Source organism: Podarcis pityusensis, assembly GCF_964106645.2.
Source record: "Podarcis pityusensis genome assembly, chromosome: 16".
Lineage (NCBI taxonomy): Eukaryota > Metazoa > Chordata > Lepidosauria > Squamata > Lacertidae > Podarcis > Podarcis pityusensis.
In genome coordinates this window covers 5,590,233-5,608,482 of record NC_138041.1, presented here as the reverse complement: position 1 = coordinate 5,608,482, position 18,250 = coordinate 5,590,233, and the positions used below count along the sequence as shown (strand labels likewise).

At 48.3% G+C, this 18,250-nt stretch overlaps 1 protein-coding gene across 2 annotated transcripts in view; it reads right to left on the bottom strand.

Moving 5' to 3' along the window:
• Positions 1-10,770: 10,770 nt before the first annotated feature.
• The window catches only part of SV2A (synaptic vesicle glycoprotein 2A), a 32,821-nt gene continuing 25,341 nt past the window's right edge, over positions 10,771-18,250 (bottom strand). For both annotated transcript variants that reach the window (XM_080984599.1, XM_080984600.1), the window contains 2 exons: positions 15,267-15,426; positions 10,771-11,113 (listed from right to left, as the gene is read on the bottom strand). In XM_080984599.1, the coding sequence (XP_080840725.1) occupies positions 10,930-11,113; positions 15,267-15,426 (344 nt within the window). In that variant the 3' untranslated portion in view covers positions 10,771-10,929. The remainder of the gene's footprint in view (positions 11,114-15,266; positions 15,427-18,250) is intronic.

Sequence of the window (18,250 nt, the reverse complement as noted above, 5' to 3'; positions counted from 1 at the left end):
CATCGCTTCTCATGGTGGTTTGTTTCCCCTTTTTTTTTGGGGGGGGGGAATTACAGTGCCGCAGCGGGTTGGGATAGATGACCCTCATGGGTCCCTTCCAACTTTACAATTATGTGGTTCTGCCTCGGGGTTTCAAAAGGAGGAGCGGCAATTTGTGTGATGGGGGGTCATGTTTAAATGACTTTTCCCTCCCCAGTTTTGAGGCTGTCCCAACAGAGGCTGGTTTGGGTCATCAGTGGCTGAAGTACCTGTTCTTTCACCTGGTTGGCTACTGGGAGAATAAGGTGGGCTCCCAGCTCCAGAGGCAGTCTATCTGAATTCGTATCTGGTTCTTTGGGATATTTGGCTAGCATGAGAACAGGAGGCTAGGTTGGATAAAACCCCTTTGGTCTGATCTAGTTACTGCAGGGGTGATGGTCTGAGTTCTGCAGCGGTCCAGCTGAAGGCCAGGATTGTATTTATTTCAGAGCTGGCCAATCCAAAAGCTCCACTACACTAGCCAATCACATGAGCTAGTTCCTTATTCGTAGCCTACAAGGCCTAAGTCTCCAGAACTAGCCTACGAAACCCATGGTTCTCCTCACCTCATTTAATCTTCACGAGAGTCCTGTGAAGTAGGCTCAGGGCTGAGAGAAGGCAGGGACTGGCCCACAGTCACCCCTGCGAGAGCTTCACGTGGAGGGATTTGAACCCGGATCTCCCGGGTCCTAGTCTGACACTCTAGCCCAGAGCTTTCCTCCCGGGGCTGGTAAAGGGTTACTTTAAGCTCGTAATAAATAAATAAAAATTAAAAATTGTCCAGTAGCACCATAAAGGTTAAGGTATCCCTGACCGTTAGGTCCAGTCGTGGACGACTCTGGGGTTGCGCGCTGATCTCGCTCTATAGACCGAGGGAGCTGGCGTTTGTCCACAGACAGCTTTCCGGGTCATGTGGCCAGCATGACTAAGCCGCTTCTGGCGAACCAGAGCAGCGCACAGAAACACCGTTTACCTTCCCGCCAGAGCGGTACCTTTTTATCTACTTGCACTTTGATGTGCTTTCGAACTGCTAGGTGGGCAGGAGCAGGGACCGAGCAACGGGAACTCACCCCGTCGCAGGGATTCGAACCGCCAACCTTCTGATCGGCAAGCCCTAGGCTCTGTGGTTTAGACCACAGCGCCACCCGCGTCCCTTGCACGCACACTTCTTCAGATAACATGCACACGAAAGCTTATACCCAGAACGAACTTAGTTGGTCTCTAAGGTGCTACTGGACAATTTATTATTATTATTTTATTTATTTCGACTGCGTCAGACCAACACGGCTACCTACCTGAATCTTTAACCTCCGAGTAAAACTGAATTGTGAAATGATGAATGTCTAAAAAGTGCATCGCCAACATGAAAAGTTTGGGAAGCTCTGCTCTAACCACTACACCACCGCTGTCTCTCAGTAGAGCATCCCAGGGCTAATGGATAGCTTAAGGAAAAGTTAAATAAATCACTTAATCTTCAGCCACAAAATGTCACGGGGACTCCAAGGTGGTTCTGTTAATGGCCAGATAGGTTCCTTATACACGTTGGGAAATGAAGGGCACGCAAAATCCAACAGGTGAAGCTTCTCCCCTCCCAGGCACTCACTAAGCCATCTGTACACCTGTTGGATTTCTGGCTCATCACCACAAAGCATCTTAATGGAAAAGGAGGCAAGGACACCTTGCTGGGCTGGAAATAATCCAGAAGAACCTGTTTGGGGGAAAACAGTTTGCAACTTTTGCACTTTCTGCTTCTAGGTGCAGAGAAGTGAGAGGCCAGAAGAAATCTGCAGACTCTATAGCATTTGATCTCCCTTGTCTCCCACAGCACAATAACAGATTTATTTGGTTTTGCTAGATTCAGTGCTTCCACAACATTGTTTTATTTACCTTTAAATGTATATCCTACCTTTTCCTCCCAAGGTGGCCCGTCTCCCATTTCATCCTCACCACAGGGAGAGTTAGGCAGACTGGGAGGGATTTGAACCCTGGTCCCTCTCTCCCAGGCCCGAGGCCAGCACCTTAACCACTGTGCCACGCTGCCACGCAATTGCTGTCTGGAGCACGACGAGAACGGGATGAAATCAAGCCAGAGTAATACATGAAAAGTTGCTGGATCCTAGCATGAGGTTATAGGATACGTGCTTATTAGTGCCCCAAAACCTTTGCAGGTGCCCGCAGCATTGAAAGCGTGACCAGGCATGACCTTGCATGCAGCCATTTGCCTGAGCAGCTGGAATGTTTGTGAAGATTCCATACCAACCTTGAGCCAGTGGCCAGCATTTCAACCATATCAGACCCTGCTTAGCTTTGTAAATAGGCTAGCATTTTATTTTGCTTTTGCCTCACCAATAACAGGGTCCCAGGTTCAGTCCCCGGCATCTCCAGGTTGCAGTGTGAAATCCCCTGCTGCTGCCAGTCTGAGTGGGCAATACTGGCCTAGTCAGTCTGATGGTTGTATAAAGAAGCTGCTTCTGTTACTACCTGTAAATCAGACTTCGGGCAGAACCATGAGGACGAGTAGTTTACCCTTTTTTTTTAAGGGGAGGACCAGAACGCAGGGTCAGGCATGCAGAACGTGCCAGGCTGAGTCCCCAGTGTCATCGCTACGTAAGGCCGGGAATAATCCTTCGCCTGTGGAGAGCTGCTGCCAGCCAGTGTTGGCATAACTGTTCTGTCCCATAGAAGGCAGCATCCTCTGTTTCACATTTTGGAAAATGGGCACAGCCGCTGTTTTTCTCCCCCTTACAAAATCTATACATCCTTGCCTTCGTTTCATCCTTCTGGTTTGCCGCCGCTGCGTCGAGCGCTTTCAAAGTTTATCCAATGGTCCGTTGCAATTTTGCAAACAGGCACCTGTCTCAAGGGTGCGAGGAGGACCTTTGCAAAGCTCAGTCGGCAGAGCGTGAGACTCCTAATCTCAGGGTTGGAAGTTTGAGCCCCACGTTGGGCAAAAGATCCCCGCATTGCAGGGGGTTGGACCAGATCCAGCATGCCCAACTTGAAGTAGGCTGTGTGGTTACACGCGAGCAGCACCATAACATAGCTGTCAACCGTCCCTTATTTGGCAGGAAAGTCCCTTATCCCAGCGCCGTGTCCCGCTGCTGTTGCTTATTGATGATGTCCCTTAAACTTCCCGGGTTTCAAAGGAAGCAGCTCCTCTCCCTCCCTCCCTGCCGGCCAGGGAGGAGGGAGGCTCTAACTGTGTTGCTTGGCTGCCTTGCTCACCCAATAAGGAGTCTAAGAACGACTGGGGGGTGGAGCTTGCATGCCTTGTGCCGATCAAATCGGCCGCATTGCCTGGGGACTCACCTTTGCTCAGCGCTTCCCAGCAGAGAGGTGACGGTGGTTTTCCTTGCTGCATCCCCTTTGCCGGGTTGCTGCGCTGTGGGAACCACCGCTTGAGGCTTCGTTTGGCTGCTGGCTGGGCTTTCTGCCTTTGGCTCGGAGGGGCTCAGAAGTTGAACATACCTGTGCTTGGAAAATCCCTTATTTTGGCTGCTGATCCCTTATTTTCGAGGCTGCTGGTCCTTTATTTTCAAATCTGTAAGTTGACAGCTATGCACCATAACAGCCTGTTTCCCCTGAGCTCAGGACGAGGTAATGGTTGCTCAGAACCGTCTCCAGTGGAGGGGGCGTTGCGATTGACCATAATTCATCCAAGAATCAACCGGTCGATCGCAATCAAAGCCTTGGACGTGTCTGGACTAGATGACTCGGGAATCCCTTCCAACTATATTTCTATGAACTTTTCATTCTACCCGAATTTCTTTGCACATCCCCAGCAGAATAACGAAAAGGAAAAACTCAACACGCACAACCATCATTTTTTCAATCTTTTATTTTTTTTTCATTTTTACATAGAATTTTTTTTAACCTTTTTTTTACTATGAGTTCATAATTCCAGAGGGGGGGGGAAGAGTCATGTATAGGGCCAGAGCCAAACTTACATATATTTAAATCCTTTCCCTAGCGATCAAAAACTGTGCACGCACCACCTCTTTTATTTTTTAAAACCTTAAATCATCATCATCATCATCCACAGCACCTTTAGGAATATTTATTTCTCGACGCGGCATTTAAAACAACCGTCTCATCTCGTCGTCATTCTTGGCTTCTGTTTTTTTATCTTTTATTTATTTTTTTTATTAATACAAAATGAAACAACCCGGAGACGACAACTGAAGTTAATGACTATTATTATTTTTTTCCTGATTTTTTTTTCTTCTCAATTGTTCTTTTACAAACATCTAAAAACAGCTAAAACCACAACACAAGGTTTTTTGTCAATTTTTTGATTTTATTTTGCATACAGACAGAACTACGTATGGTTTGGATGTGGGGTTTTTGTGTTTTTTTGTTTTTAAAGACCAGCTACACTGTAAAGGATGGAGAGAGACTGAAGGGTTGGGGCGGGGGGAAGCGTCACAATTTTGGGGGAAGGCGCAAAGGAGGGGCGTGTGCTTTGATTGATAAATACTCCCCGTGTGGATCTGTTTCTTCCCAAAAGTAGCTGCTTAAAACAGGACTTTATTCCAGAGGCCTCAAGATTCAGAAAGGAGGAGAGGAAAGGTTAGGTTGCATGTAAATTTATTAGCTGCATTGTCGTTCAACGTTGCAAGGAGGCGTGGCTTCAGCAGGGCACCGCTTAACCAGTGGAACTCCCTGCCTATTGATGTTAGGCAGGCTCCCTCTCTATATTCAGATAACGTAAGGACTGTCGCAAGGGGAGAAGGGAGCAAACTTGTTTTCTGCTGCCTTCGAGGGGAGGACCCAAACGAAGGGATTCGGATGACGAGAAAGGAGATTACGACCAAACTTTAGGAAGAACTTTCTGACGGTAAGAGACCTTTGACAGTGGAAGGGACGGCCTTCATGGGAGGTTTTTAAATAGAGGTTGGATGGCCTTCTTGGTGGTGGCGCCCGCCCTGTGGAATGCCCTCCCATCAGACGTCAAAGAGATAAAACAACGACCTGACATTTAGAAGACATCTGAAGGCAGCCCTGTTTAGGGAAGTTTTTAATGTGTGACATTTTAATGTATTTTTAATCTTTGTTGGAAGCTGCCCAGAGTGGCTGGGGAGACCCAGCCAGATGGGCGGGGTACAAATAATAAATTATTCTTATTCTTATTATAGTTGCAATGTGTGCATTGCAGGAGGTTGGAGTAAATAACCAACTTGACTGGCACATCCCAACACATGATTTAGTTACTTGTAGCCTTTTCTCCTAATTCATATTTGCTTTTAATTGGTTTGGGAATTTTTGCTAGGCTTTATTTCTAATATTATTCAGACACTACTTGGAGATAGATAGATAGATAGATAGATAGATAGATAGATAGATAGATGATAGATGATAGATAGATAGATGATAGATAGATAGATAGATAGATAGATAGATAGATAGATAGATAGATAGATATAGGTAGTTTATATGCTTTTTAAACAAATGAATCGACTTTGCTTGGATCAGACTAAACCAGGGGTCAGCAAACCTTTTAAGCTGGGGGCTAGTCCACTGTCCTTGAGACCTTGTGGGGGGCTGGACTATATTTTGAAAGAAGAAAAAAAGGAACGAATTCCTATGCTCCACAAATAACCCATAGATGCAGTTTAAATAAAAGGACACATTCTACTCATGTAAAAACACACTGATTCCCGGACCATCCACATGTCCGTCTAAAGAAGGCAATTGGGCCGGATCCAAACTAAACTATCTGGTTGTGTGTCTGATTCCCTCAGTGACCGCCCAGGTATCTAGAGATTTAACTGGAAAGGGGAGGAAATTTGGAGGGTAGATGGGCAGCTGTGGGAATCTCCTGTATTGTCGCTTGAGGATGTTTTCCTAAAGCCAAGCAAATGCCATTCAAGGTGACGGTTCACCTGGGCTGCCCACAGTTTGGAAGAGGAGACTTGGGCAGAAGTTACCAAAGTGAAAATGGGCACAAATGAAGGCCCAAGGTCTACTGCTTTGTAGCTTTCTTAAAAGCGTAAGAACAGAAGGAGAGCCCGCAGGATCAGGCCAATGGCCTGTCTAGTCCAGCAGGCTGTTCTCGCAGTAACCAGCCAGACTCCTGTAAGAAGCCAGCAAGCAGGCGCTCTCTCCCAACCTGTGGTTTCCAGCAGCTACTATTCAGAAGTATTGCTGCTCTGATCGATGGCTAGAAGCCCTCAATGGCCCTCTCCAACTCCATGAATCTGTCTAATTCTCTTTGGAAGCCACCCTAGGCCATCGCTGCCTCTTCCGGAAGGGAGTTCCACAGTTTAACTATGTCCTGCTCTGGCCAAGAACAAACCCATAATGTGCACACTGAAAACTGCTCCTGGACGTGCAAAATCACATTTGCACCGCCTCCAGCAATCTCTTCCCAGGATTCCTTGCAAAATTGAAGCATTCTCAGCAATTGCAATTTTAAAAAAAATCTTGCAAATAAATTCAGAATTTGACTATACGGTTTTAGGAGAAAAGCCACCCTAAACCACACAAGGTTTTCGGGAGGAGGGTTTGTGTGTGTCTCGGAAACTCCCTATTCTGCTGCAGCCAGAGGAAAAGACCATTTGTTTGTGCTTTAGCGCCACCCCCTCCAGCTGGCCAGAGGGGGGGTATTGCAGCTGCCGGGGGCCAGGTGACAAAGGGGAATGACACCTGGATCTTTGAAGATGCTGAGTTTGACTTAGTGCTTCATTTATGACACAGGGTTCCTCTGTGCTTCCCCCCAGACTACTGACCAACTCTCACGTCACGCCTAAAAAAGTATTAGCCCTCTCCCTTCTGGGGAATTGGGGAACCAGAATTATCCTAAATGGATAATTCCACAGTGTGAGCCAGGGGTTGTTGGGACTCCAGCTCCCACCATTGGTCACGCTGGCTGAAGGCTGAGAGTCCAGCAGATCCTCGCCACTTCTGGTTTTTTTTCTCCAAAGGGGAAAAAAACCACACCGCTTACTAAAAAGAGAGAGATTGGAATGAACGAGAAGACCGGATTCGCTATCCTGCTGAGTTAAAATGTGCTTTGCTGGGCAGTTTTTGGTCCACAAACGTTAAATTGGAACAGCGATTCTCCCACCTTTCCTCTTGGTCGTGAAATATAGGGCTAAGAATCTCTCTGTTTGTATTAAGAGTCCTGGCCCCCAGCTCCCAATGAGGCCCCTGAGTGGAGATGCGAAGGCAGGGATGGGGAACATCTAAAACCATTAGAAGAGCTTGCAGGATCAGGCCAGCGGCCCGTCTAGTCCAGCATTCAGTTCTCACCGCAGACAAGTGGGAGCTGAGCGCAGGAGCAACAGTCTTGCCCCTCTGTGGTTTCCAACAAAGCAACACCACCACAAACTGGCTTATAAGTATAAAACCAAATTTACTTGAATCATAACTAGAATAGAGATAGACTTGTAATCATTCAAGCAACAAACATACTTAAGGTGCCATGTGCAAAACAAAGCCTGGAGATACTGTAAACATGGAGTGGATAAATGTACAACTGTATCTTAACAAGTTACATGTGCAATAAACGTTATACAGACTGGATAAATGAACCGTTCAACAAGTAGCGTAAGTACAATCACAGAACGGCAGCCCCGTGCTGCCACAGTGGCAAGGGTAGCACACTGGAGAATATGGAAAAGTTTTTCAAAGCTGTTTTTCAAAGACTGAACTGGATGAGATGTTCTTCAATAGGTCTTGAGTTGGAAACACAAAGCAAGTGGACTACTTGTTGAACGGTTCATTTATCCAGGCTGTATAATGTTTATTGCACATGTAACTTGTTAAGATAAAAAGGTAAAGGGACCCCTGACTTTTAGGTCCAGTCATGACCGACTCTGGGGTTGCGCCACTCATCTCGCTTTATTGGCCAAGGGAGCCGGCGTACAGCTTTCGGGTCATGTGGCCAGCATGACTAAGCCGCTTCTGGCGAACCAGAGCAGCGCACGGAAACACCGTTTACCTTCCCGCCGGAGCGGTACCTATTTATCTATTTGCACTTTGACATGCTTTTGAACTGCTAGGTTGGCAGAAGCTGGGACCGAGCAACGGGAGCTCACCCTGTCGCAGGGATTCAAACCGCCGACCTTCTGATCAGCAAGTCCTAGGCTCCGTGGTTTAACCCACAGCGCCACCCGCAACCCTTCTTAACAAGTTACAGGTGCAATAAACGTTATACAGACTGGATAAATGAACCGTTCAACAAGTAGCGTAAGTCCAATCACAGAACGGCAACCCCGTGCCACCACAATGGCAAGGGTAGCACACTGGAGAATATGAACAAGTTTTCAAAGCTGTTTGACTTACGCTACTTGTTGAACGATTCATTTATCCAGTCTGTATAACGTTTATGGCACCTGTAACTTGTTAAGACACAGTTGTACATTTATCCACTCCATGTTTACAGTATCTCCAGGCTTTGTTTTGCACATGGCACCTTATAGTATGTTTGTTGCTTGAATGGTTACAAGTCTATCTCTATTCTAGTTATTATTCTAATAAATTGGGTTTTATACTTATAAGCCAGTTTGTGGTGGTGTTGTTTTGTTGCATTATTATTACTGTCACCACATTTGGTACTTTGTGTATATCCTCTGTGGTTTCCACCAACTGGCACTGCAGCATCTTAATTTGTCTTGGGACCCACATAAAACCAAAGTCACATGAATACATGTCCCTCATCTGAGAGTAGTTGGTGGCAGTCAACCATGGGGCGAGATGTTCCAAAGGTCTGGGCCGGAAGATGGGAAGTTCTTCCGTCTAGATAGGAAACGAGACCAACCAAGCGAAAGGCAAGCTCTCCAATTAGACTGGTGGTACTTTTTTGTCACCATCTCTGGGGAAAGGGCCATCATATTGTGATAGGAATTTTATGGTCTTAGATATATTGTAATGTTCATAAGTGTACCAACCAAGCACATACATAGATCAGCACAGGAAGACCTGGAACCATTTTGATTCCTAAACTGAGCAAATATTTTCTCTGCAAGGTCAAAGTGGGAAACCTCCCATTGTCTCTTTCCTCACAAATCATGTCTTAAGGGCACATTTAAGATATGAATAGGGTGTGAGCCTGTGACATGGCCCAGGAACTAAGTATTTATCATTACAAAAGACTGGCCAGGCTCCCCAGGCAATCCAATCAAGCAACGTGCCAGACAGGAGATAAACAACGATAGGAGAAAAACAACATTCAAATTTCTGTTTTAAGACCGCCTTTTCTGTGATGTAGGTATGATGTACCTGAGGGGTGGTCTTAGGTTACACCCCTTCTGTGATGTATGTATGATGTTTCTGGGGGTGGTCTTGATCTACAGGGTGGCAATTTCAAAAGTCTTTATAAGGCCTTGCACGCCATTTTTCTGGGTTCCTCCTCCTCTCCTGCGGGTGAGGGGAGCACCCTGTTGCAACAGAGCAATAAAGCTTACTAGCTGCTTTGCTTCTCACTATTCTCTGGTTGGCCTCTGTTATTTTCTCCTACCAATAGGGAACCTACGTAAGGACTCTATATGGGCTCTTGGATACCCCATAAGGGAAAAGGGCAATTTTTGTTTACAACAATAGCTTGGCCTTGCAAGCAGAAAGTCCCAGCTTCCACCCTTTGAAGGCATCTCTCCAGGGAGGGCTGAGAGACCCCCTGCCTGAAATCCTGCAGGGCTGCTGTCAGTCAGAGTGGACAATACTAACTTAGTGGGCCAATAGTATATGGCAGCTTCATATGTTCCTATATCTTGGGGAAGGGCGGGGGCAATCTCAGTGGAGGAGAACCCCGAAAGACCCAGGCTCCAATCTCCAAGTAGGCCTGGACCAGACCTGACACCCCCGGAGCACCGCTGCTGTCAGTCAGTGTTGGCAACACTGGACTAGATGGGCCAAAGGCCCCTGGCTCGGAATTATGGCAGCTGACTCAAGTCCCAACAGATCCACCAGCAGCCAATGACACAGATCTGCAATGAATGTACAGATTGTGGAGAGGCTCCCAAGAGCGAAGCCCAGTTTGCGGGACGGCAGGGCCTGTTTGGCACTGCACCCAGAAACCCAAAGGCTCTTCCGCCCTTCCCGCAGCGGCACCAACCCCATCCGGAGCCCTGAAACGTCAAGCTAAACGAAATCACACACTCGAACTGATGCTAGTTTTACACACCCAGAAATGGACGCTACGATTTGGGGGAGGTTGTTTTGTTTGTCTCCCCCCGCTGTATACACACACACACACACACACAAGTGGGATGGGTGTGCACCAAGACACAAAAGCGTGCCTCTTGAGAACCCCTTTTTTAAAAAATAAAAAAGAAGAAGGAGAGGAAAAGGGGACGTTGGGAGCACGTTGACACACCCGAGATCTGTGAGATTTACTGTTTTGTACAAGCTTACACATTGGTGTAAAACATCGTCACATGTCCTCTACCAGATAGTTGGACACACATGCACACATACCCCAGCTTGGATTGGCGAAGTGGTTTGCGGGGGGGGGGTCAGACACCCTGAAATGCCATGGGTTCGGGAGGGGGGGTCACGCCGCCCCCCGATGTTTGACCTCTGACCCGTCTGCATCTCTTTTGCGCAGAGAGACAGAGAGAGAGAAAGAGAGAGAGAGGCGACTTTGTGCCTCGTCCGGTCCCCCTGCTATTTTGTTGGGGTGGTTTTTGGGGTGGGCGGAGGGGGGGGTGAGGATTCACACGTACACAGATAACCACAAGAGGAAATTGGGGAGAAGGGCCGGGGGTGAGATTTGTCTGCGGGCGAAAGCCCGGACCACGGTTGGTATCCCCCCCCCCCCGGTTGAAATGGTACGACAAGACAGTCACAGTGTCTACAACTCTAGATCTGCCACTTGCCCCCCTCCCCTGGCAAGTGGGACGGGGCAGGCGCGTAAGAGGGCCGAGTGCGAATCTCTCTCTCTCTTTTTCACACGCTCGCACGGACGCACGCTCACTGCAGCACCTGCCCCCGTGTCTCCGGCAGCTTGAGGGCCAGGGAGCTCCCCACGGCCAGCGCCGCTGAGGCCAGAAGGATGGGCACCGCTTTCGTGATGCCCACAAAGGACGTGAAGATGCTGATGCCCAGGACGGCGGCCAGTTTGCACAGGGCATTGAGGAAGCCAAAAGCGGTCGTCCTAGAAGCAAAGGAAGAAATAATAATAATTTTATTATCAGAAGGTCGGTGGTTCGAATCCCCGCGATGGGGTGAGCTCCCGTTGCTCGGTCCCTGCTCCTGCCAACCTAGCAGTTCAAAAGCACGTCAAAATGCAAGTAGATAAATAGGTACCGCTCCGGCGGGAAGGTAAACGGCGTTTCCGTGCGCTGCTCTGGTTCGCCAGAAGCGGCTTAGTCCTGCTGGCCACATGACCCGGAAGCTGTACGCCAGCTCCCTCGGCCAATAAAGTGAGATGAGCGCCACAACTCCAGAGTCGGCCATGACTGGACCTAATGGTCAGGGGTCCCTTTACCTTTACCTTTTAGCCTGCCCATCTGACTGGGGTTGCCCTAGCCACTCTGGGCAGCTTCCCACAAAATATAAAAACACAACAAAAGGTATTGTGTAAGGTATTGGTTGTGTTTAGAATAGATTTATGAAAGATTTAGAAAACCTACTGATTGGAATATTTGTATGAGATTGTATGGGGAAAATACGGAATGACAGATACAATTCTGCTTAAAATGTATATAGGAAGTGCAGTGTAAGTGATGGAAGTCCATCAGTGAAATTTTATTATTGAGATATTTGTAGAATAAATTTGGAAGAAATTCTTCCAATTTTTCTTCTTCCAATTATTCTTCTTATTTTTTCTTTTTCTTTTTTCTTTTCTTCCTTTTTTCTTTTTTATTATTTTATATATGTCTGTGTGCTTATCTGAAATATGTATGTATGTATTTGCAGTATTTAGCTTGTACTGTATTTTGTAATAATTATGTTAAATAAAATAAAATTTTTAAAAAATTCAAACTTCCCTTTGGATGCCTTCGGAATATCAAGAAATAGATGCACATTGGGGGGGGGGGTGTTCAGGGAGAGAATTTGTTCTCCAGGCAGTTGCATCTCAGAATCAGGAAATAACTACAAGTTATCGACACGCACAGCCTCTCTTTGGGCACAATGAGTCTGCCAGGCTCTGAGGTGGCATCTCGCCACGGGAAATCGCGTGTTTTAAAAACACGGTTTTCACGCCAGTCGCCTGCTGATCAGAAAAAAACCTGACTCCTTGCCCTCGCTGTGCAAGCCAGCGACACAAATGGAGGAAACCAGAGCCAGTGTGACGTAAAATGGTTCGTGTGTTGGACTAGGTAGGACCTGGGAGAGCAGGGTTCGAATCCCTGCTCAGCCACGAAGCTCACGGGTGACCTTGGGCTGGTCACTGCCTCTCAGCCTCACCTACCTCACAGGGCTGTCGTGAGGATAAAATGGGGAGGAGAACCATGTGCACCAACTAGAGATCATAGCTGTCAAGTGTCCCTTATTTGGCGGGACAGTCCCTTATCCCAGCGCCATGTCCCGCTGCTGTCCCTTATTGATGAGGCTTCATTTGGCTGCTGGCTGGGCTTTCTGCCTTTGGCTCAGAGGGGCTCAGAAGTCGAACATACCTGTGGCCGGAAAATCCCTTATTTTGGCTGCTGATCCCTTATTTTCGAGGCTGCTGGTCCCTTATTTTCAAATCTGTAAGTTGACAGCTATGCTAGAGATCACTGGGGGGGGGGTGTTGTTGTTGTTGTTGATGATGATGATGATGATGATTATGATGATAGAAAGAAGAAACGGAAGAGGGAGGAGGAAGGGCATTTAAAACAACAACAACAACAACTTGATCTATACAGTGGTACCTTGGGTTACAAACGCTTCAGGTTACAGACGCTTCAGGTTACAGACTCCACTAACCCAGAAATAGTACTGCGGGTTAAGAACTTTGCTTCAGGATGAGAACAGAAATTGCGCGGTGGTTTAGGTTAAGAATGGACCTCCAGAACGAATTACCGTATTTTTTGCTCTATAAGACTCACTTTTTCCCTCCTAAAAAGTAAGGGTAAATGTGTGAGCGTCTTATGGAGCGAATGCAGGCTGCGCAGCTATCACAGAAGCCAGAACAGCAAGAGGGATTGCTGCTTTCACTGCGCAGCGATCTCTCTTGTTGTTCTGGCTTCTGAGATTCAGAATATTTTTTTTCTTGTTTTCCTCCTCCAAAAACTAGGTGTGTCTTGTGGTCTGGTGCGTCTTATAGAGCGAAAAATACGGGTAAGTTCTTAACCTGAGGCACGACTGTATTTTGTAAGCCTTCGCTTTCAGGTTTTTTTGCTACCTCCCAGCAGCGTATAAATTCTTACTAATAAATAATCAAGAAAATCATCACGTCTTGCTGATTTCATTACATCTGCTCTGTTTTGCAAAGCCTGTTTGTGCTGCTGCTTCAAAATGGACCTCAACCTCTGTGACCTGACCTCTAAGCTTTCGCCCCTCTCTCTCTCCTCCCACTGAAGAAACGCAGCTCTGGGTTTCTGCTCCTCTCCAGGAACCATTCATCCTGCCTTCTCTCTCTCTTCCCCTCTCTCTTCCCCCTCCTCCTTTTCTCCTGTGCTGCCAAGGTCCCTGCGGGCAGCTTGGGCTGGCGTGTGACTGGCAAGCTGGATGCGTCACTTTTTCTCGGCTTGCCCTCATTTCCAATGCTAGGCAGCCTCTCGCTTCCCCCCTGCAAAGTGTTTATCCCTGAAAGGACATTGGGGGCGCTGGGAGGGAAGGGACAGGACCGCACCGTCATGAGATTTGGATTTTACACTTTCTTTCTTTTTTAAGATGTTGCAATGCAGGGAGGGATGCAATTAACCGCTTTGGGCCACCTCTAGAGTCCTTCGCAATCTAGACAGCTCCCATAGTTCTGGCATCGCAGAAGCATTCAGGCAGTGCTTCTGAACCCTCCTGTCCCCATTCCCCCAAAAATCATATACATTGTTGTCCTTGTAAACCATGAGGACTATCAACTTGAGATCTGGGGGTTCTTTTAAGTGAAATTCTTGATTCGCAACCGGAGTGTTTGCGGCGGCATCTGAATTCATAGCAGTCAAAAGAAAGATCCGTGACACACTTTGCAAGGACAACTTCCCCCTGCTTTGTACAATCGTAGAGTTCAAAGGGACCGCAAGGGTCATTTAGTGAAGTCCAGCTCCTCCGAAATGTTCTGGATTGCAGCACCCATCACCCGCTGGTCAGATAATGATTGCAAGGGATGTCAGCTGGTGAGTTATGATTTCGGGGAAATGGCCTCAGGGGCCAGGATTATCCTCCGGGTTCCCCAACTCTGTAGTGAAGGACTGCCCTCTGCAAATGGACACCCTGCCAGAAACCTCTGCACCTTAGAGATTTTGGACCTTCCAGTACAATTTCCTCCTCTGTGTTTCCTCCTTGTGATGGCCTGGGACTCAGACTAGTAACCAGAGGAGTCTCAGTCCGCACCGGATCCTTTGCCTCAGGCATCATCTGAACCAAGTCTGGGGCCTGACCCTGAAGAGCCCCAGTCTGCACAGGTTCCCCTGCAACAGGCACCAGCTGGGCCGAGTCAGGGGCCTGAGCCTGCCCTGGCTCCAGATGTGGGGATGACCTCGTTGCCTCCAGCTGGGCTATCGCTTACAGCTGTTCCACTACCGGTTGGGTCAGGGGAGGCTGAGGCGGCCTCTGGGTCTAGTAACCCACCGACGTCTCCTGAGCTGCAGAGACTGAGGTCTGAGAGGAGGAGAGACCTGAGTACTCGCAGGAGGAGTGCTCGCCTTCGGGTAAGACAGGGAGGTGAGTCGCCAGGGGATCAGGACTGGCCGTTACCCCAACAAAGGCTGTCGGACCCTGCCCCAGATTGCGGGAGCAACATTGCTGTGTGCTAGATCCTGCCTGAGATCCTGAACCTGTCCTTGCCTGGTTTCCTGCCTTGCCCCTGTCGGACTGACTCCTACGGTTTCTGGACTGGTCCTGGACCGTGTTTCACAGGTTACCCCCGGGTCCAGCACACTCCTGCGCACCTTCTGCAGAATGTCCCTAGGAGCCAACCCTCAGTGGCTGACCCACCTCCTTTCCCTCCGATTGGCTCCAATCAGCACAAAGATGAAGAGGGCTTCTTCTCATTGGCTAGGAATGCTCCCCTTTCATGCCGATTGGTCGGCTCCAGGATGGTGGAGGCGGGGTCTCTGCTGCAGAAATCGCCTTTGGCCACCACCCGACCACAGACCCCTACAACTCTGGTAGGCTTTCCCTAAGAACTGGGATTTCTGCAAAGAGGGGGAGGCATGGCTTACCTTCTATCTGATGGGTAGAGTTCGACCGTGAGGACGTCCAGGGCGTTCCACGAAGCTATGCTGACCCCACCAAATAGGCAGAGCAGGGCGATCATGGCGGACTCGCTGTTCCCGAATGACAGAAAGAAGCAGCTCACGCAGGACATGACACTCGACCCGGCTGGATGTGTCGGGGAGAAGATGGGAGGAGGGGAAGGGAAGAGACAGGAGTCAATGGGATAGTCCTAATTCAAGGTTACCCATGTCTGACTGCACCCATTGCCCTCTGCATCCGTCGCAGAAGCCGATCTCTTAGGAATCGTCAAACAAGTTTCTAGACCTCATGGTGGGAAAGGTTCAAAACCCAGAGGAGTGCTCAGTATTACTGGCAGCCTTTTGAGTACTGCTAAAAATAAGAGTTTCTGCAATAGTGTTGATTAACAGGTGGGACGTGGGTGGTGCTGTGGGTTAAACCACAGAGCCTAGGACTTGCCGATCAGAAGGTTGGCGGTTCGAATCCCCGCGACAGGGTGAGCTCCTGTTGCTCGGTCCCAGCTCCTGCCAACCTAGCAGTTTGAAAGCACCTCAAAGTGCAAGTAGGTACTGCTCCAGCTGGAAGGTAAAGGGCGTTTCCGTGCGTTGCTCTGGTTCACCAGAAGCGGCTTAGTAATGCTGGCCACATGACCCGGAAGATGTACGCCGGCTCCCTTGGCCAGTAAAGCGAGATGAGCGCTGCAACCCCAGAGTCATCCGCAACTGGACCTAATGGTCAGGGGTCCCTTTACCTTTACCTTACCCAGCTAAGTCCTACTCAAAGTGGACCCATTGAATTAATGGAGCCCAGTTAGCCATGCTGACTTAATTCAACCAGTCTGCAATTTCAGTTGAATACAGCCAAATAATAAGAATGTAGCAAACTTTGTTATTAGTTCTTTCCTGTACACAAACTGTGTAAATATGTTTGTATTCGTCTCAAGAGAGTAAAAGAAAATGCTCTCTCTCTCCAAAGCTGTCAGCTTTTCCCTTTTCTTGTGAGGAATCCTATTCGGAATAAGGGTAAGGTAAAGGGTAAAGGGACCCCTGACCATTAGGTCCAGTCGTGGCCGGCTCTGGGGTTGCGGCGCTCGTCTCGCTTTAATGGCTGAGGGATCCGGCGTACAGCTTCCAGGTCATGTGGCCAGCATGACTGAGCCGCTTCTGGTGAACCAGAGCAGCACACAGAAACGCTGTTTACCTTCCCACCAGAGTGGTACCTATTTATCTACTTGCATTTTGACGTGCTTTCGAACTGCTAGGTTGGCAGGAGCAGGGACCAAGCAACGGGAGCTCACCCCGTCGCTGGGATTCGAACCGCCGACCTTCTGATCGGCAAGTCCTAGGCTCTGTGGTTTAACCCACAGCGCCACCCACGTCCCTACGGGAAAAGTTGACAGCTATGCTCTCTCTCTCACACACACACACTCATTAATTTCCCAAGGTATCTGGGTAACAGTTAGATGCAGTAGACTTAACCTGTGCCTGGAAAAGCATCACTCTTTCAGCTCTGTGTGCTTTTCAAGGGAGAAGAAAGGTCGTCACCCTCACTAGCTCATGTCCAAAGAGGTGGAGGAGCTCAGGGAATTTGGGGGAGACCTCAAGGGGGGGGGTGGAGGGCTCCCAGGTGCCACGATGCCAACCCTCCCACGATATAAACTGTTCATCAGAAATCCTGCCCACGCACCAATTTTGTTCCTAGTTCTCCAGAAGCTTCACTATTCATTCATTCAAAATCAGCAACTATTCACACAAATGAAAATGCAGTCCTGTTGCCTAGTAGGGTCTTTTAAGCAAATCACACGGGCTCTTTCATGGGGAAAACATTAACGAACGAGGCTAATTAGCACAAAAGTCAAAAGGGCCACAAAGCCATAGATTCCCTGCCCTTCCGAAACCTTTCTTTGCACCAAAATGCACTGCAAAGAATCATAGAATCGTAGAGGCGGAAGGGACCACGGGGGTCATCTAGTCCAACCTGCTGCAGTGCTGGGGTCTTTTTGCTCATGGGAAGGCAAACTAAGGCCCGGGGGCTGGATACAGCCCAATCGCCTTCTAAATCTGGCCCGCGGATGGTCCGGGAATCAGCATGTTTTTACATGAGTAGAATGTGTCCTTTTATTTAAAATGAATTTCTGGGTGATATTGTAGGGCCTGCCTGGTGTTTTACATGAGTAGAATGTGTGCTTTTATTTAAAATGCATCTCTGGGTTATTTGTGGGGCGTAGGAATTACCATATTTTTCACTCTATAAAACGCACCAGACCACAGGACGCACCTAGTTTGTGGAGGAGAAAAACAAGAAAAAAAATATTCTGAATCTCAGAAGCCAGAACAGCAAGAGGGATCGCTGCGCAGTGAAAGCAGCGATCCCTCTTGCTGTTCTGGCTTCTGCGATAGCTGCACAGTCTGCATTCGCTCCATAAGACGCATACACATTTCCCCTTACTTTTTAGGAGGGAAAAAGTGAGTCTTAGAGAGCAAAAAATATGGTAGTTCATTTCCCTCCAAAAAATATAGTCCGGCCCCCACAAGGTCTGAGGGACAGTGGACTGGCCCCCTGCTGAAAACATTTGCAGACCCCTGTTTTTGCCCAACGTGGGGCTTGAACCCACAAGAGTCTCACGCTCTAGCGACTGAGCTGCATTTTGCAGTGCAAGAACTGAGCGGAGTCCGAGTTTAGATCAGAAATGCAGCTCAGAGCTGGGGCAATCATTCCCCCCCCCCCCGTGCCCTTTTCTTAAAGAAAACGCCCTCCTCCTTTGCTCCTGAAAAGAACCTGTCATTTACACTCATGGAGCAACTTAAAATTCAGAGTGTGGGGGAGCAGTTTTCAACAGGAAAGCAGCACAAAGGACTTAGCTCTCGCCTCTCACTCATGCCACAATCATGGTCTGGATCTGGGGTCCCTGCAGCTGGCAAAAAAATAATAATACAGACACACTAAGGCATGGTCTGTTTTGGCCATCAAT